General features: G+C 34.0%; 1 protein-coding gene across 19 annotated transcripts in view; it reads left to right on the top strand.

Moving 5' to 3' along the window:
* Positions 1–534: 534 nt before the first annotated feature.
* Ccdc15 (coiled-coil domain containing 15) overlaps positions 535–20,785 on the top strand; it is a 63,577-nt gene continuing 43,326 nt past the window's right edge. For 18 of the 19 annotated variants that reach the window (XR_009225760.1, XR_009225759.1, XR_009225758.1 and 15 more), the window contains exons 1-6: positions 535–744; positions 1,068–1,256; positions 6,432–6,581; positions 7,613–7,804; positions 17,057–17,170; positions 20,522–20,644. Coding sequence is in view for 16 of the 19 variants with exons in the window: in XM_046432716.2 (XP_046288672.1) it covers positions 1,077–1,256; positions 6,432–6,581; positions 7,613–7,804; positions 17,057–17,170; positions 20,522–20,644 (759 nt within the window). In the remaining 3 variants the exon portion in view is untranslated. Of the gene's footprint in view, positions 771–1,067; positions 1,257–6,431; positions 6,582–7,612; positions 7,805–17,056; positions 17,171–20,521; positions 20,645–20,785 lie in introns of all 19 variants that reach the window. The other variant, XM_046432705.2, reaches the window with a different exon arrangement.

The raw sequence follows: 20,785 nt of genomic DNA, 5'->3' as shown, positions 1-20,785 counted from the left end.
AGCAGTGGTATATAAAAAGCATGTAATATTTTGAATGGGAATGGGTGTCCCACAGGGTTAATGAAGTGTATATATTATACTGCATTACGTTAGTGTGGAGCAGAGAGGGAGACGACTCATGAGGCTGCGATGTTCAAATACAAGAAGTATGAAACAGCTGCAAACATAATGAATTATATAAAATAATAGTATGAATTATTGCTGACTAGTCTGTTTCTCTAGGAAATCCCGCCGGGCCCTTCCATTCTTTTCCTGTACTTTCCTCAACTGCAACTGTGGCCAACCCAGTCGGTCAGATCACCAGCTCAAAGCTGCCCTTTCCTGAAGGTTTTGGAACGGTCTTAGGTCCACTGATCCGCCGCGCGTTATCTCGCGCGTTACCCAGCAACCCCACACATCTACCAGTCGTGCTAGTCAGCAGGACAGGAAGCGGAAGTGACGGACACCGGCACATGAAAACCCGCCCCTCACACCTCCCCATCCTCTGGGCGGTGACGGGAAGCCCGGAAGGGGCGGGCACAAGGCTGTGGAGCGGTGGGGAGGGGCGTCCGCCGAAAGTGGCGGTTTACTTGAGGTGGTTTCCTTAGTGTCCAGCATAGTTTGACTCTCCGGCCGAGCTCAGGACTCGTACTGCACCAGTGCTATCTGGGCTGGAGTGGGCTCCCGCGTCCTCTGAAGCAGGCTTTTATCTGGCCCAGAACTTGCGGGTTCAACGTTTCTCTCCATATCCGGATACCGATTACGGTATTTGGACTCTGCCTCAGACCCAGGTTCTGCCCTTCCAACTCCCCGCGCTGTGTTTACCCCTAGGCACAGTCTTAAGTTCTCCGTTTTCGAACCTTGTTTCTCTTTCCTCTCATCCCCATTTCTTCCAGAAGGCAGTTTTAAAACCTTTCCTTGCGTCTTTACTTTTTCCTTCGGCTCTTTTTCTTTCAGATTTCTCTAGAATCCCTAGTTTTCTGCTCCATGCCAGGTTTCTGCTTCCTAGGGCTTCTCTCTTCCCCAGAGATCTGTGACTCATGTATTAGGAGGTTTGAGCTTTTGACGCGTTTCTTTTTTCTCATCAGAAGTCACAGATGCAAGGACGTATGGCTCCCCTCAAGAAATCTCAAAATTCCACAAAGTTACCCCTGGCTTTAAACCCCACGAAGAGCAAGGACGTGTTAGCAGTGCTGGCCGAGAGGAATCAAGCTGTAATCCCAGTTGGGGTATGGGTGGAACCTGCCTCCCCAAATAGTTTGGAAATCCCAGCATCTGTGAGTGATAGTTTGATCCAAACATGATTCCCCCTTTGTTTTTATTAGTCTTTTCTAGTTTTTGGTGCTTAAAGACGAACAGTTGGAGGATGTTGTTTCTGTTTTGTTGTAAATAGATTATATTTTTGCTTTAGGATTATAGATCAAGTATGTTTTTTGCCAAAACTTGCTGGAGCTTTAGTTGGTACAATCAAAATACTATTTAAGTCAGACCTACTGTGCAGGTGGTAATACATGGGACAGGATGTGTATCAGTTTACTTTACAAACTTGATTGCTTGCAATACAGTAACCTATGTTTTAAAATGGAGATTCAAGCAAAAAGGAGAAAGAAATTAATTGATTGGGATTTTGAGACAGTTTTAACTATAAATTCCCTGAGAACAGGAACCTTTATTTCTTGTTCCTTCCTGCTCTTGCACATAGTAGATCATGAGTGAGGAAATATGGTCTATTAGCCCTGAAAGGAGGTGCATTTCAGATGAAGGAAAACTTTTGTAAAATTTACATGTCCATGTTTACATGATGGTTCTCATATGAACTGGCATAAGGACAATTTTATAAGAAGGTTTTTTTAAAAATCGTTTTTTAGTTGTAGATGGACATAATACCTTTATTTTTTTATTTTTTATGCTTCGCTGAGGATTGGACCTAGTACCTCAAGTGCTCTACCACTGAGCTTCAACTCCAGCCCCCTAAGAAGGTTTTTGATAGTGGTTCCCCAAACTGTGCGCCTTAGCTTTTTGTTAAAATTTTATTAAGGTAAATACGAAGTTGTATTATAGTAAATCATTATGTATCTTCTTTTCCTGATGGAGTATAAGCTCCTTGTTTATAGGTAGGAAATCTTGTTTATCATTACCTCACTTTTATCTTAAATAAATATTGCCTAATAAGTATAGGCATTCAGTAAATATTTATGGAATGCACAAAATGTGTAATGATCTTCTGTATAAATAGATTGGGTACTGAACATGTACCAGAGTAATGAGGCAGGAGGGCAGGAAAAGTATTTTCCCTTTTCACTAAAGTATGTACACTTTATCCTAGAGGAGAAATGAGACATTTTGAAGTAAATGTTAAATGACAAAGCAATGTAGCAATGTAGTATATTTACTAAATTAATATTCATATGTATATGTATACATTAACTGATTTATTTCTACCCTATGTATTTTCTGAAAGAATTTTTAAGAGTCTCACTAGTCCATGATTAAGTGCTAAGAGATGATTGGGTTTATGTGAACCAGGAAAGTTTAAAAAGACTTTGGATAATCTGGGAAGAGAGTGGGATGATTCTCCTAAGGGAAATTGGGAGAGATGGAAGTAAACAAGGTGTGTTCAGGATTCTAAGAGTTGATTCTATGGATTGACATGGAAAGTTAGGGGAATGGTGGTTGGGAGGACTATGGAAAATAAGGGTGGTAAGGAACTATAGGACATTTTGGAGAAGGGATTGACTTTATTGTTTAATATTTACAAATGAATTTCATTATCTGTGTTTTGGTTAAATTAATTGCTTCAAACTTTTTAAAGATTAGGGAGAGATTGGATCCAGGGGGACAGGTTAGGATATAATTGTAACAACTTAAGCATGAAGTATACCATCAAAACTTTTTAAAAATATTTTTTAAATATTTATTTTTTAGTTATACGTGGATACAATACAATATCTTTATTTTTATGTGGTGCTGAGGATTGAACCCAGTGCCTCACACATGCTAAGTGAGTGCTCTACCTTTGAACCACAACCCCAGTCCCCATCAAAACTTTTATAGTGCTAAGAAATAAAAAGGAAAAGCCTCAAAAAAGGATGGTTGAAGTGGAGATGAAAAAAGATATATAAAAAATATCCCAGAAGAATCAGTTTTGATGCAAGTGTCCTTCATTATTTAAGTTATTAATACAGCTTTTTAATGGCTTAGATTATGACATCTTTGTCATGTCACATGTCAGCATTATCAAACTGCCTAAAGTTTGACACCATTAAGCTCTTTTCTAGCCTTTTTTTTTTGTACCAGGGATTGAACCCAGGGGCACTTAACTGCTAAGCAATGTCTGCAGTCCTTTTTATTTTTTTATTTTGAGATAGGATCTTGCTAAATTGTTAAGCCCAGCTTTGAACTTGTGATCCTCCTGCCTCAGCCTCCCAAGCTCCTGGGATCATAGTTGTGTGCCGCTGTGTCTGGCTTCTTTTTGTATTTTAAGAAGAGTTATATCTTATCCTGGGTGTGGTAGCGCACACCTGTAATCCCAGCTATTTGGGAGACTGAGGCAGGAAGATTGCCAGTTCAAGACCAGCCTGGGTAACATGATGACACCCTGTCTTAAAAATTAAAAAAAGAGCTAGGTGCTGCAGCACATGCCTGCAGTCCTAGTGATTCAGGATGTAAGGCAGGAGGCTAAAGGAGGAGACAGAAGGCCAAGGATAGCCTCAGCAACTTAGACCCTGACTTAAAAAATAAAAAAAGGTGGGGGGACTGGGGATATAGCTCAGGAATAAAGCACCACTGGGTACAATCCACAGAACTCCCCCAAATAAAAATAATAATAAACAAAATAAAATACAAAATAAATGAGGGGCTGGGGATGTAGTTCAGTGGTAGAGGGCTTGCCTAGTATGTGTTAGGCCCTGGGTTTGATCTCCAGTATTGGAAAAAAAAAATTGAATCTTAAGTTCCTACACATTAATTCAAAATTTTAAGACTGGAACATGTATAAACATGTCTTCTTTCCCTCATTTAAAAAATTCGAATCAATTTTAGCTGAAGGAAGTTTGGTCAAGTATCTAATACAACTCTTTATTACTTTAGCCTGTCTAGTTTGGGAATCCACTCTTATTTACAGAATAGCACTGTTGGTTCAGAGTAGATGAAAGTAGTTACTTCTAAAACTTGTTACACTAACATCATGTCTACTCTAAAGGGGAACTCCTATTCATTCCCCGCCCCCTAAATTTCAAGGAGTCATCAGGGTTCCTAAAAATGTCAGAGCTTAGATCTCCATTCCCTCCCAATAATTAAGTTAGCATTAAGTGACACTGCTGTCCTATTATCATGTATGGCTATTTACATTAATATATTTTCTAGTTATCTTTTGCTGAGAATCTATTGACAAAGCAAAAATATTGTGTCAGGAATTTAGGCAGAATACAGTGGGATGGCTTGTCTCTGCTTTTCAAGTGTCTGGGGCCTCATCAGAGGTAGCTTAATTTGTCTGGGACAGCTTGACTAGGTTCTGGTTGTTGGTTGGATTCTTTGGTGCTTCTTCTTATGATGCTTGATAATAGGCTGTAATATCTAAGATGGCTTTCTTGCTCACATTCTGGCACTTAGGCTAGGATGACTAAAATGGCTGGGGGCTGGTTGTATATCTTTCTTTTTTCAGAAAGCCTATTTGGCCGGTTTGTATTTCCTCATGGCATGGTACTCTCAGAGTAGTGAGAATTCTTATGGTGCTGGTTTCTCCCAGAGTGAGCGAGCACTCCAAGAGCTTCAGGTAGAAGTTGCTTTATGACCTTGCTTGGGAAGTCACAAAGCCAACGCTTCTACTTCATTCTATCATATGTTCAGGGCTGGATCGAATTTGGTGTGGGAACATACTAAACATGAGCATAAATACTAGGAGGCTTGATTTATTGAGGCTTAAATTTGTCTAGACTTGGTCTAATCTGTGTCAGTTCAGACTTTATTATGTAAATAATTCTCTTTTGGAATTATTTTACTCCGTTGTTTCTTGCTACTTGCATTGTACATTCCACTCTAGTTGACCATATTCTTGTAGAATAGTTTATGGGATAGGTTTCTTGAAAACCTTAATTTTATTAAAATTCATTTTATTTTTGAGAATTTAATAGGAGCTTATAATATAAACTGAGATACTCTTTTTTAAAAAAATATTTTATTAGTTGTTGATGGATATTGGTTTATTTATACGCGGTGCTGAGGATCGAACCCAGTGCCTCACACATGCCAGGCCAGTGCTCTACCACTGAGCCGTAACCCCAACCCTTGAGATACTCTTCAGATTGAAATCACTGTGGTATAAGAAACAATAGGAAGCAGGTATCATGACGATTTAATTTAATTTGAAAATTCCTTATGAAGGAAGACCATATAGTCAGGAGAAAAGCAATATAGGATAGATAATAAAAGTTTTAAGAGTAACAGAAACTTCTAGCTCTGCTAGTAGCCAGCTATAGAATCTTGGGCTTCTGCTGAAGATTAATCTTTCTGAACACCAGTGTCCTCGTTTGTACCAAAGAATTACCTTATTACTGAAGGTAGTGTTGAGGATAGAGTGATATAATATAAAGTGCTTGCATATAATAGATCCTTAAAAATGAGAATGGCTGTTATTTTCGTTCCTGTGGTTATTCAGAGCACTTAGAGGAAGTGAATGCAAATCAGGAACTCAAATGTGATGAAATATTCTAGATTGCTTAGAATTGTTGAGGGATAAAGCTTTTTATAAATATTTATTCAGTACCTTTATAATCAGGGCTCTATACTATATTGTAGGGAAAACAAGTAGATATTAAATGCATTTCCTGTCCTTAAAGAGCTCATAATCTGATGGATGAGTCCATAAATGTTGAACTCAGTAAAATTAGTAAAATGAGAGATGCCGTAGCATAAGAGCTCAGTGTGTTATGGGAGGTACTAGCGATGGATTTTAGATGGTCTTGAAGATTGAGCAGGCCCTTTACTAGGTGGGTATGAAAGTAAGAACATACTGTGTTAAAAATGGAGAATAATTCCGAGTATGAAGGAGTTTTACAGTAGGATATATCTGGTGAGATCTGAGCAGTCTGGTGTATCAGTACCATTTACTCCATTTAGAAAATGTGTAACAGGAGTGGGTTTAAATTGGTTCTTTAAGAATCAATAAAATGTGGGGAAAAAAGAAAGTGGACATCTTTATTTTCAGTTTAATAAATAAATAAAATTTGAGTACTTACGAATTCTAATTTTTAGTTTATGATTTGGTTTAAGTACCTGGTATTCACTATGTAGATCATTGTCTCTGAACACTCATAATTTCCTTACTCTTCTGGCAATTTTGGGTTATAGAACTGAATTATTTTTTCCATGATTATATCCTGACTTTTTTGTGTTTGCAACAGCCCTAATGGACAAAACTTCTGATAGGCAAATTAATTCTTTTATCTTTGAAGACTTCAGCACATATGATTGAAGAAGAACTAAAGGAACAACTAAGAAAAAAACAAGAAGCTTTGAAACATTTTCAGAGACAAGTCAAACACCGAGTCAATCAACAAATTAGACTGAAAAAACAGCAACAGCTTCAGAAGTCTTTTGAAGCAGTAAGTTCAAAAGTGAACCTGGGGGCTGGGGTTGTGGCTCAGTGTTAGAGCATTTGCCTAGCATGAGGGAGGCCCTGAGTTCTATCCTCAGCACCACATAAAAATGAATAAATAAAGATATTGTGTCCAACTACAACTGAAAAATAAATATTAAAAAAAAAAGTGGATGGGAGGGGAAGGGAGGAGAAGGGGGATAGAAAGGGCAGCAGAATAAAATAGACATTATTATTGCTGTATGTATATGGGTGACTGTATGACCAATGTGATTCTGCAACCTGTACAATCAGAAAAATAAGAAATTATACCCCATTTGATTCAAATGTATGAATTGTCAAGATCATTGAACTGTCATGTGTAACTGATAAAAAAAATTTAAAAAAAAAGTGAACCTGAGTAATAATTGAGTGCAAAGTATGTATACTGTAAGATAAACTATTAGGCAGTAACAGTATCACTTTCTTTTAATTTCATGCTTTATATAATCTGATTTTCTAGTGAGTGCACAAGATTTTTATATAGAGAAATCATGTTTTATTGCTGTGTGTTCTGATGTGTTCTTTGTTTTCATCAAATAGTTAAAAACAATGTCAATGGGGCCGGAGTTTTGGCTCAGTGGTAGAGCACTTGCCTATCATGTGTGAGGCACTGAGTTTGATCCCCGGTACCACATAAAAAATAAGCAAATAAAATAAAGGTATCATGTCCATCTGCAACTAAAAAAAAACCAACCAAACAAACAAAAAAACACCAAGAATTTTGGGTTCATACTTGAGTTTGAATTCTGGCTATTTTACTTTTAGCTATGTGACCTTGGGTTACTTAACTTTTATGGTTGTACATATCTATAAAATATGGATATGATCCTTCTCTTACAAGATTGTGTGAGAATTAAGTGAAATAATATAAATGTTATTAATACAAACAGGTAACTGGTAAAAGTTAGTTCCTTTGCCAGCTAATTTCTCCCAACCATTATTTGATTACACTGGATTGGAGTGGCATCTCATATCCCTCCTTTTTCTTTTGTGTAGGCAGAAAAAGAAGGCTCTATAGCCATGCAATCTTCAGATCCAGCACACTTCACTCCTAAAGGGACAAGTATTTTTCCAAGCAATTTGAATGCTGCAGTTGGAAGTTCTGGGTTACCTGCTTCCCAGATGTTTGGGAGTGCAATAAAAGATGGAGAGAATCAGAATGAATTATTCCAACAACAAGCCCAAGCTGTAAGTGCATACTCGTTTTATCTTATATCTGATTTTTCCCCATCCTCTAAACTAAAAATATGACATTGATAGAATATGAAATGGGGATATATTCAACTTTACTTTTTATCACTTTTTTTTACTCTTTGTAAAAATGGAGACCAGTGGAATAATGCTTATTTTTACATGTATTTTTCTAATTTACATTTTAGTTTATTTTTGAATGACTTAGAATCATCTAAAGAAAGGTGCTCAAGTATTAGAATTCAAAATTTATTAGAAAGAGCTTCAGGCCAAAGAACATAGATTTTCTCAATTATAATGAAATTATTCTGTGTAAGTTACTATTACATTGTAGCATACAGACAGAAGTGATTCTTACCTTTGTTGCAAAGATATTCAGTTCTTCTAAAGAGTATTTCATTTAGTATTTATCTTTATATGTTTTTTCTTTTCTGTCTTAATCTTGTTATCATAATAAATGGATCTATGGTTGTAGGTAAAGTAATAATATAGGAGTGCCTAAACATATCCAGAATTTTTGTAAAATATGTACTTTTATTTAATAACTCATTTTATATACCTAATTAAGAATTATGAATAGATTCATGTATTCAAATACTTGACTCCTAGACAGCTCCTTCCTTAGTGTACCTGAGCTTTTGTTCATTTGGTTTGTTCTTCACCTCTACTTTGGAAGTTGTTCTTCATCTTATTAAAAAAGTACTTTCCTGGGACTGGGGATGTGGCTCAAGTGGTAGCGTGCTTGCCTAGCATGCATGAGGCACTGGGTTCAATTCTCAGCGCCTCATTTTTTCTCTTTTAATATTATGAACAATTTGGCAAAAATTTATTGTGCCAGGCACTGTATAAGATACAGGGATAGAACATTTACTCAGACACCTTCAGTCTTTGCTTTTGTGGTACTTATGGCTATGGACTTCATTTGTTTAAAGCATGGATTGAACACATTAGTCAGCATGTATTTGAATGTATTATACTTATTAAGCATTGTGGGGATACTAATGAAATGTGAAATGGAACCTTCCATGGACTTATATTTCCAGGTAGGTATACAAAGCTAATAGTCCCTAGTCTATTAAATAATATTATGGACCCATTTCCTGTATCTCTGGCAATTAAGTTTTGCCATGGGAGTTAAGAAATATTTAAATTCTGAGGAAATAATAGGGGAAGAATTCATGAAAGAAATGGATGGGGTTGTATATTTTGAATTGGTAAGCTGAATTGATAAGAGAATTTTGAAATGAGAGAAACAGTTAAAGACTTAGAATCTGCAGTGTGGTTGGTATATTTGTGAAGAAAAGAAGAAGGCTTTCTAATTGATAGTTTATAAAGAACCAGAAAATGAAGTTAGATGAGTAAGAAAAATCAGGTAATAAGAAGCACTAAATATTACAAAATTTTAAAAACTTTTTATGCCTTGTTTTAATTTTTTTTTCTTGGAAGAAGATGAATTTTCTAAAGAATATTTAGTGACTTAACTATTTTGGGCATGTGAACTTTTACCCATACAATTTAACAATAGATGCTTTTTAATCTTGCTTTTTTTGTTGCAGTTTTAATCCACTAGATGTCACTATGAAGCTAGGCAATAAAACTGTCAGGCTCTAAATCCCTAGTTAACTAGGACTGATTGAGCGCATGGTGAACATAATTCATTTTCTAAATGTTAGTGGACTTTTCAGTTTATTAGTATCTTGGAACTACAGAAGCAGAATATTGAATTGGAAGTGGCTTTTTTTTTTTTAAACTTTATTATTTATTTATTATTTGTATGTGGTGCTGAGGATCGAACCCAGGGCCTTGTGTGTGCCAGGCGAGCACTCTACCGCTGAACCACAACCCCAGCCCTGGAAGTGTTTTAAAGTTCATCTGACATATGAAATATGACATATGAAATAAGTATACTTCAGAATAATATAAGAGTGAGCCAGAGAAGGAAGTTTATGGATAAATAGTATTAAAACTGGGTAATATAGTCTTCTGTTTATTTCTGTTTAAAGTTTTCTATATGTTTAAAGTTATTTAAGCTTTTAATTAAATGTTAAAAAAAGATATTGGGCTGGGTGTGGTGGCACACATCTATAATCCTAGTGACTTGGGAGGCTGAGGCAGAAAGATTGCCAGTTCAGGGGCAGTCTTAGCAACTTATCAAGAGTGTGTTCAAAGAATAAAAAGGGATGGGGATATAGCTAATTGGTAAAGTGTTCCTGAGTTCATTCTTTATTATTCCCCTGCCCCCCAAAAAGATATCTGATTCAGTTTTTCTCTCTGTAAAGAGTTCTTTTATATCATCGTGTGTGTGTGTGTGTGTGTGTGTGTATTTATATTTATATGGGTGATATATATCAATTTAATTTCTGCTAAAACACTTATATTGGATATCTTACTACTTTTTCAGAATGTTCACTTCATTTTTAGAAGACTTGGAATTATTATAGCTGTTTTTTCAATATAATGGTCAAAAATTTCCTATCACTTTTTTTAAATAAAAAAAATTTTTTAAGTTGTTGATGGACCTGTATTTTATTTATTTATATGCGGTGCTAAGAATTGAACCCAGTGCCTCATGCATGCTAAGCAAGCACTCTGCCACTGAGCTACAACCTCAGCCCTTTGTATCACTTTTATTTGTTGGTCTTAGTTTTGCCCTCTCAAATAATAAAAAATAAAATACTTTCTAAAAGGACTTCAAGTATTTAATTATAGTTATCATTTTTCTTCTTTTGGATTTCTTCATTCTTAAAGCCTTTTGATTTTTTTTTTCTAAATGCTGCTTAGTTTTCTAATGTTCTTTTCAAATATGGCCCCCAAATCTGAACATAGTCTTATTATTTCAGATGTGGTTTGGCCAGAATCTCTTAATACTTAGTATTACCTACTTATTCAAAGATCGGATACAATTAGGCCCCTAAAATTAAGAGCTAGAGTCATAGAACTGGAAGAAATTTCAGCCCATCACATAAAATAGAACCAGCCATTTCTTTTGTTAGAACTGATATCTATCCTTATGAATTGAGTTTCTATGGTGTCCCTTGATTACTTCATTTTGGTGGGGAAGTGAAGAATAACTTACCAGTTTCATTCTTACTATATAATATTTTTTAAATTTATAGACTATTAAGTTCGCCACTGTTTCTTTCCTTGTAAGGTTAACTCAGCTTTTTATTTGTTTCTCATTGAACCTTTTATGCTCTTGTTTTTATTTTTATTCTCTCATTACAGTGCTAGTTTTCCAACTTTTTAAAAATACCTTGGGAAAATTATTTTTTGTGAAGTTAAAGTTTAAATGACATGAAACAACCAGCTAAATTTTCCTCTTTTATTATTGAAAAAATTCGTTTTTCAGTTACACTCTTTTGGCTGCAAGAATTTAGGCTAACCAAGCAAGGGGAAGTTTATTTCAAGCATCAGGGGTTAATAAAGTTAGAATCCAAATCTTACACCTATCCCTAGTCCTTTCAAGAATGTATAACTTGAAAGTTTTTCTGGATCTAAGGTAGTTCCAATGACCCCAAGAGTGTGGGATCTTTGAGCTTCACACTAGTATTTAATTGTTAACTTGAATCAGTTGATCCTATCCTTCCTTCTTTTTTCAGTATTGAGGGTTTTTCCCAGGACATGGGGTTTCCAGTGCTAAAATTGGAACAGTTCCAGGCAAACCAGGATAGGCAAACCTGGGTCATCTTATTTCTACACTTGTGCTTCTCTTATTAACTTATTTTTCTACTACTAACTGGTGTTCACTTATTACAGCTTTGTAATTTTGGCACACTTGAGGCTACTTTCATGTCTTTTCTCCAGTATAGGATTTAGGGCCTTTTAGGCTCAGGTCCTATCTCTGATTTTTCTGAGAATATTTGCTAGTTCATTATCTCTGATAAGGTATCTTTATTGTCCAGTTTGCCTTTTTTGCATTAGATCTAGGTTACTGGCCATCCTGTAGATTGTTAGTGACAATTACAAAAGAAAGCTAATGCAACTGATGCATTGCATGGGGGTTTATGGACTATAATAAAGGGCTTTTGTAAGTTTTAACTCTAGTATTTTTGACCACTGTAAAATTTTTTTTTTTTTTAAAAAAAAAAAAAAAACAGGGATTGAACTCAGGGGCATTCAATTACTGAGCCACATCCCCAGCCTGATTTTTATATTTTTTATTTAGAGACAGGGTCTCACTGAGTTGCTTAGCACCTTTTTTTTTTTTTTTGCTGAGGCTGGCTTTGAACTTGAAATCCTTCTGCCTCAGCCTCCCAAGCTGCTGGGATTATAGGCATGCACCACTGTGCCAGCACTGAAAAGTCTGAACATTTAAAAATCAGTATGATATAATTTGCAAAAAAGCTACATTGTAGTTGAATAGAATTCAATTTTGGGTAGATCTTAGCTGTGCTTTATTCCCATGATCTATGTAGTATTATCGTTTTGTTTATGTAGTTACATAAATTCCACCTTTCTAAATCTTATTTGGCTAAAAAAAAGCATGAATAAAAAGAACTGAAAAAATAAGAACAATGAAAAGAGTCATAGTAGATTATCTGTCAAATTTTATCTTATGTACTTGCCTGATATTTTAAATTTTAACATAAAATTTTATTTGCTTTAGATTTTAAGATTTAAATCTTGAAATTTGCTTATATAGTAAAATTTTTGTTTATCAGATAAAAATCCCTTTGCTCATTGTTGAAATTATGTTTCTGTGAGTGGTTCAGACCTTTTGTTGTAAATGTATAAGACATTGCCTCAAGACCTGTATTTATTTGCTAACATCACTGATGTTGTTGCTAATCTAATCAGAAAAATCTAGGGATGATGTTGCCAAAGGCTGTCCCTCTATTAGGGTTTGTGGGGGTGACAGTTTTCCTTAGAAGGTACTATGATTAATTATCTAATATATCTGGGATATTGTCTTTAAGGGTCAGTGTGAGCCAAGTTTTGTTGGCAGTGATTCTTCCTACTGGATGGAAGAAAATACAGGCGTGTGTTCTCTAGAATATTCCTGAGGTCTGAAATAATTGCATTTATATATGCATTATGAAAACCCCAAATGATTCTACATGCTTATGTTGTTCATGGAGAGGTAGCTTTTTGTGTTAAAGGAATCTTTTTTTTACATTTTATGTTTTGTTAAAATTATATATGCATATAGTTTAAGCAAGTAAAAGAAGTAGATATGTACAATGTTTACAGTTTAAAAACAAATGTCTTTCACATTTTATCATTCCCTCCTCAAAAGGGAATGTTGTTGTTGTCGTATCATTTAGTATTAACTTTGATATTTCTAAGTAAGATGCTTGTGGTGTTCTTTCTTGATTTTTAAAAACAGTTCAGGCATTTTTATTGGTGCCTCTGAAACATGAGGATTTGGCTCTTTCTATCCCCTCTTGTTATTACACATATACCTTTTCCACCTTCACCCTCTCTTTATAGTTATGTAGTAATTTTGCTTAGATTGATATTCCACATTTGCATTGTTATGACTATGTAAACAGTACAGTTGAGCTAGGTAGTAAACTGTGATTACTTTTCCTTCTGTGTATGGCTTTTTGTTTTATTTGGAGTTATATTGATTTTTGATTTGCTAGATTTTCTATGCAGTTTTGAATGACTTATCTCTATAAGGGAATCTTTAAATTTTGGTCAGATTTAGTGCCAATCTTTGTTAAACCATTAAATTCCACTGTCGCAGATGTGGGATACCTATAAAAACTTAAATTGAGCAACAAATGTATCACTTATGGTAACTTTTGAAATACAAATTATGAATTTAGAGTTCTATTATTTTGAGAAAAGTAATAAATGAATGACTACCACGTTTGAAAAATAGGTATATGAAATATATTTATGTGTATATACACACACATCAATATAAGCTCTAGATATGGATTTCCAGTCTATTTTTTAAAATATATTTTTTAGTTGTAGTTGGACACAATACCTTTATTTATTTACTTATTTTTATATGATGTTGAAGATGGAACCTAGGGCCTCACACGTGCTATGTGAATGCTCTACCACTGAGCTACAACCCCAGCCCCTTCCAGTCTATTTTAATGTACTTGTGTCAGATTCATTGGAATAGTTGCAAAACTGAAAACTTGTGACTTAGTGGGTTAATAACAATGGCTATAAGAGAATGAATAGTGTGTCTGAGTTTCTAGTATTAAAAAGACTTAATTAAATTTTATTTTTTGAGTGTTCATACACCCATAGCATGTGCCCATAATACACATGTATTTTTAAACATACACTTATAAATATATGTTGCATGAATTAATATATAAACCACACAAACACTTAAGCATATAATGATTAGCATCTTGCAGTGAGAGAGGTACACTTATTTTCTTGTTCATTTTATTTAGCACATAATTTTGCATAATTTTATAGTAATATCTCTTTATTGTTTCATTATAATTTTACATAATGGTGAGATTCATTGTGACATTCATACATGCACATAATTTGTTCCATTTCATTTTCTAATACTTCCCCTTTCCTTCTCCTCCTCTCTCCCCTGATCCCCTTTATATACTCTACTTGTCTCCCTTCTATTTGTTTATTTTTTTAAATTGATACATTATCATTATAAATAAAAGTATGATTCATTATGATATATTCACATATATACATAGCTAATTTGGTCAATTTATTTCCCCAGTACCTTCCATTTTCTTCCTTTCTTCCCTCCTCCTTCAATCCCCTTCCTTTACTCTACTGGTCTCCCATCTATTTTTGAGAGATCCCTTTTTTAATTTCTTTTTTCTTTTTAGCTTCCACATAGAAGACAAAAATTTTGACCCTAAACTTTGAATCTGACTTATTTCACTGAGCATGATGTTCTCCAACTTTATCCAAATTCTGGAAATTGATATAATGTATTCTTTATGGTTGAGCAGAACTCCATGGTGTATTGTACCACATTTTCTTTATCCATTCATTTATTGATGGACACTTTTGGTTCTGTAACTTGGCTATTGTAAATTGCATTGCTACAAACATGTATCACTATAGTATACTGATTTTAGTTCTTTTGGACAAATGCCAAGGAGTGGAATAGCTTTTTATTAATTCTTATTAATATTAATTTTGATTCTTGCTATATTAGTTACATTTCTGGTAGCTTCTGTAATAAAATCACCACAAATGTAATGGCTTAAAATGATGGAAATGCATTTTCTTACAGTTCTGGAGGCCAGAAGTTGAAAATCAGGTTCACTGAACCAAAGTCAAGGCATCAATAGGGCCATGCTATAATATAAAAAAAAATTTGTTTCTTTTGTCTTTTCCACCTTTAATTCTGCTGGCATTCCTTTACTTGTGGCCACGTCATATCAGTGTTTGCCTGAATCTTTGTATTGCTTTCTCTGCTGTAGATTGACTATCCCTCTACTACTCTCTTATAAGGACACTTGGGATGGCATTTAATGCATATCTGGATAAATGAGGATCATTAAAGATCTTTTACTTAACCACAACTTTACAAAGGCCCTTTTCCTCTACAAAGTAACATATATAGGTTCTGGGGATTGAGATTTGAGACCTGATTTCTTTGGCTGGCCATTGTTCATCCTTCTGTAGTTCTCATAGTAGTCATTGGAAAGACCTGTATAAGACTGAGGTTCGGTGAAGAATTATGGTGGAAAAAGAAATAGAAAAGCATAAAGTATATTTTTATTGCCTGGCCAGTTGAAATATCCTACTTAAGGAATTGTAATCAATCTGAATCTAATGGAGATTAGGACTTTGATAGGAAATGAAGATTCTGAAGCCCTATTTTAAATTTATTACATTGGAACTTTTGAATCCTGTTTACAAAATGTGGGACAATAAAACCTACCATACGTGGTGGAGAAAGAAGCAGGCAATTCATGGCTTTGTATTTTTTTTTAATATTTATTTTTTAGGTGTGGTTGGACACATACTTTTATTCAGTTTATTTCTATGTGGTGCTGAGGATCGAACCCAAGGCCTTGCACATGCTAGGCGAGTGCTCTATTGCTGAGCTACAATCCCAGACCCTGTATTTTTTTTTTTTAATAACTTCAGCTGCATGTATGTCTCTTTTTGCATTGTGAATAACTCTGTCTTAACCCCTTTAGTCATTCTGCAGCTAACCTAATTTAGAAGTCCTGCCCTTGGTAAAATAAGGAGTAATGTTTCAAGATGATTTCTCTGGTTAGCAGTATGGATTTCTAGAAGCAAGGACTAAGCAGAGATGATATAATTGTTAGAAAAACTGGGCTAGTAATGAGAGTTTTTCCTTCTTAGCTCACTTTTAGTTAAAAATACATTAAGTATTTGTTACTGACATCTGTTAAGTCTTAGCCATAATTTCCCCTCAAGGGAGTATAGATAGCATTGATCTTTCAATGAATGGCTTACAAATGGTCCTGACTTTGCCAAAATGTCCCTAAGAATATGTAGATTTGCTTGTTCACCATGAGTTGCAGTGCTCATCCTAAAAAATGGTACATGGTTCATTTGTTTCTTTTCCCTAATGGGGCATACCTTGCAGATTTGAGAGAGGTAAATAGACTGTGCTCCTCTGAAAAAGATATCAAAATAGGTATATACTGAAATTACTAGTTAGAGACAAGGAATGAAAATAAAGTCAATGTATTTAATATTAATAGTCATTTATCAGAGATTATTTAGTGCAGTTGAAACAAATTGATTCTTTTGAGATGTGTTCTAAGTTAATTTAGGAAGGCATCTTTAAGGAAAGGAGATCTGAGAAAATACTTTAACTTGGTCTTCAAATGTTGGGTGTACAGAAGGGATTCGTATCAATAGGAACCAACTAAGAGTCTTAGGGCAACTAGGAATAGAGTCTTCTAGCAAGGAATGATGAAAGCAATTAGGCATGCAAAGACCAGTTGAAGAAATAACTCCTTATTGAAAAGATGGAATAGAAGGGAGTTAAGAATGTGTTTGTGCAACAATTTCTAAGTATATTGATTCAGACATTTAAGTTCTGATTTTGGCATTCACACTTAATATAGTGTATATATTGATTAAAAAATTATGTGAATCACAGCCCCTACATTATAAAGTTCAGTCTTTTTAGAATAATGATAATAATATCATAAAATACTATACAGATCAAAATTTCCTTTTTAAGTAATCCTCTTATTAGGTCCGTATTTTTAATAATGGGTACCTGTTTTCCTTTTGGAATACTTAGTGTATTTGGTATCAAGACTTTAACTTGTTTTTGCTTTCTTTTTTTCCTCCATTCCCTGGCAGCTTAGTCAAACCATGAAACAAGTACGTCACCGGCTGGCATCCCATAAAACTGTGAGTAAAAAAAAGTCATCACTGTTTCCAGATGGTATGAGGAAAAGCTTTTCTACCCAACAGGTAAATTAATTTCCATTATGTGGTTTTTAAAAATACAAATAAAAAATTTACTTATATCTCAGCATAGCTTAGAACTGTAAAATATTGGAAATAACCTGAAATATCCCACAGTAGGGAATGCTTGTGATGCATCCATATACAGCCATTCTAAAATATAATTATGTTTTCAAAGAATATCTGAAGACAAGAGAAAACTTGAGGTAAAGTTAAGTGAAAGAAGTAGGATACAAAATTTTGCATTGTGAATAACTCTGTCTTGACCCCTTTAGTCACTCTGCAGCTAACCTAATTTTGATTGATTACAATATGATCTCAATTTAAAAATGTATGTATTTGTTCAACAAATGTTTATGGAATGTCTATAATTGGTAGATATGGTTCTAAAAACAGGACTTACAGTGGTAAAATAAAGACAATAAGCCTTCAAGGAGTTTCTGTTCTGGTAGGGAAGTATATAATAAGTAAATAATTATAGAATATAATTTCAAATAAAAAGTGCTATAAAGAAAAGTAAAGCAAAATAAAAAGAAATGGCAGAGAATGCTTTGTGCTTGAATGAACCCCTATATAAAAATGGCTTGAGAGGCTAATGTTGATTATTTCTGGACAGTATTATTACAGGCGATTTTTCTGTTTTCCTTATTTTAAAAATTTCCTATTGTGTGTGTATTACTATTATTTTTTTAAAAAGAAAATTGTTTCTTAACATAAAGTTAGAGTGAAAAATTGGAGTCTAAATGTAGAACTAGACCTAAAAGGATATTTAAGCCTATAGTTGTAAAATGACTTTTTTTGGTGTCTACTTATTTTAGAATTCACAAATTTGGATGCTCAGTTTGTGTATCTTCCTGTGTTTACTTAATTTTGGCATTAATTTCAAGTTTTGTTGGTCAGCATCTAATAAAATAGCCCCATTAGTCCTTTTTTTTTTTTTTTTTTTTTGCTTTATTATTTTTTTGCTACCATCAACTGTCTCTTATTTAGGTCTTTCCCAGTTTTATTTTCTTATGATATATTGTTTTATATTTTCATGGATCATATACATTCATGTGTTAATAACAGGGATACTTTCAGAGAAGTATGTCCTTAGTTGATTTCACTGTGTGAAAATCATAGTGTATTTACACAAACTAGAGAGGGTTATAAAATCCTTACGTGACAGTCTTAAGGGACCATCATCAAATATGTTGTTCATTGTTGATAAATGTCATTGTGTAGCACGTTTTATTTTTATGTTTTTCCCTTAAATATCTCAACAAACCATTAAAACATTTGCCTTTATATGTTTGCAACTTTATATGGTTGAATACTAAACTATAAATGTCTCCCTCTTCAGTAATAATTTTAAAATTTATAAACTAACTTTAAAAAACAAAAGGTAGATATATCTAAATATGAAAATCCATTCTACATGCAGTCAGTTTGGTTGACTTTTTCTAGCATTGTCTTGTTGTGACTTTTTGAAATACAGTTTCTTTTGTACCTCAGTTATTCTTAGAAGCTTGGGTGTTTTTTTTGACAATTTTCATACCTATTATGGGGTATTATAAAATTGATTCCAGGAAACTGTTGAAAAGTGGTAATTGGACACTTTCTAATAAACCAGAGAAGAAAGGGTTATCAGGTCCTAGAGAGTGATATTTTATATTGTCTGGAATATGATCAGATCTTATGAAGTTGGTATTTTTCCACAAAGAATGCTGTTCATAGATCTGACTGAAATAGTTATAAGGGAGGATTAATTCTGAGATAAGATCCTTGTATAAACCAGGTTTATACGTCAGAGGTGCCATTTAAGTGTAATTCATTATTGTTATGATGATGATAATGAATTCAAGCTGGCCATTTGCTTCCAATGAATGCATTTGGGGGACAAGAGGTAAAATAGCAAAACAGATTCTTCTGTATAATTGGGAAAGATCTAATATTCAGAGAAATATTCTGATCACTTATATCAAATCTTTACCTCAAATCTGAACAGTTTTCTATTCTCTCAGCTGCATGAAGTGGGAATCTGCCCGTTGGAAAAAACAATCAGTAATCCAATTGAGCTCTGCTTTCATTTCTTTGTTAGTTTTTAGCAATTAGATTCTTTCTGGTTGTAATTGTTCAAGGTGCAGAGATCCATGTAGAACATATATTTGATTGACTTCTGTCAGGTTTCCAGGACTGAATTCATGAGTGTTTTGAAATTGTTAGTGGTTAGGATGGTGGAAAGTTGTCATTTACGAAGTTTTTATGTTCCCCTACCAGTCATTTCATCTGTGATTTGTTTGTATATTTGAAATTGAAATAACTATTTTTTTTCTTAATTCTATATAGGATTATTTTAATTTACTCAAGATCATTCCAAATCTTTCACAAAAAACTCAATTAGTATTGTGAGGATGTTGCCTTCCCTAGACCATTTATATTTGTATGGATTCTCACCCACCAACTCCCAGGGAGTACTTTGTAGGAAACCAGCATCCATCATGATAAATATAGAAACAAGAGAAAAGTACCCTCTTAAGATCCATCAAAGTTTTTTTTAACTACTGTATATTACTAGAACTTTATGGAAAATCAGATAGGGAGATGAGGTTCAAACCCTTATTGCCCATTTGACCTTCTGTTGAGAAAAATGTCTATTCAATTGTGTTGCCTATATTTAAATTGGGTTGTCTTTTTATTGTCAAGCTTTATGTGTTCATTATATATTCTGGATATAAATCCCTTATTAGAGAGTGGTCTTATGTATATTTCTCCTATTCTGTAGGTTGACATTTCACTTTATTAATGGTGTCATTTGCAGCACAAAATTTTTAATTTTGGTGTAGTGCAATTTATTAGGAAGAATGAAATCCCCAACTTCTTAATATATTTTTCAAGAATATTTTGTTATTATGGATCTCTTGCATTTCCACATGAATTTTTTCTTGTTAATTTCTATAAAAGAAAAAAAAGTATTTTGGTAAAGATTTTTGGCTCTCTAGAACAATTTGGGAAATATGTCCATTTAAAAAAAAAAAATTGAGATGGGGTCTTACTCTGTTACCTTGCTGGTTTCAAACTCCTGGGGTGACTCCTCAGCCTTCCCAGTACAGGGACTAAAAGTGTGCATTACTACACCCTGCCATCATAACAGTATTTTCTTCTGATCCATGAATGTGAGATGTCTTTTCACATATTTGGATCTTTTTTTTTTTTCCAACAATGTTTTATAGTTTCTGTGTACATTTATCGCAGTCATTTAATACTGTTTGAATATGCTGTCTTCAAGCCTAGGATTTCATTGCAGTCACATTTTTTCTATATGTAATAGCTATATTTGGTATTATTTTTTATTTATTTTGTTTTGTTTCCTTTTAGGAATCTGCCAGTGAGGAAGTATTATCTATTATAACAAATGAGAAAGGGAGAGACGATTTATTTTGGGGAGACAAGCAGAGTCTCTTTTCTGAAGACAATGATAAGCCTTTTAGCAGAGTTCAGGTAAAGCAATAAGAGTAAGTGAAATAATTGTGATTTGGAATAGGGATTGCCAGTATTGTTATACTGGTTTAGAATTGTAGAGTTAGATTCTTTCAAGTTGGGCGACTGTGATTTCACATTTTATTTTAGTAATTTGTTGAA

This window comes from Marmota monax, unplaced genomic scaffold (genome assembly GCF_021218885.2).
Source record: "Marmota monax isolate L192 unplaced genomic scaffold, Marmota_monax_Labrador192_F-V1.1 WCK01_AAM20220418_F8-fsc00062, whole genome shotgun sequence".
NCBI lineage: Eukaryota > Metazoa > Chordata > Mammalia > Rodentia > Sciuridae > Marmota > Marmota monax.
The sequence above is the reverse complement of the archived record's forward strand: the minus strand, read 5'-3'. Positions and strand labels throughout refer to the sequence as shown.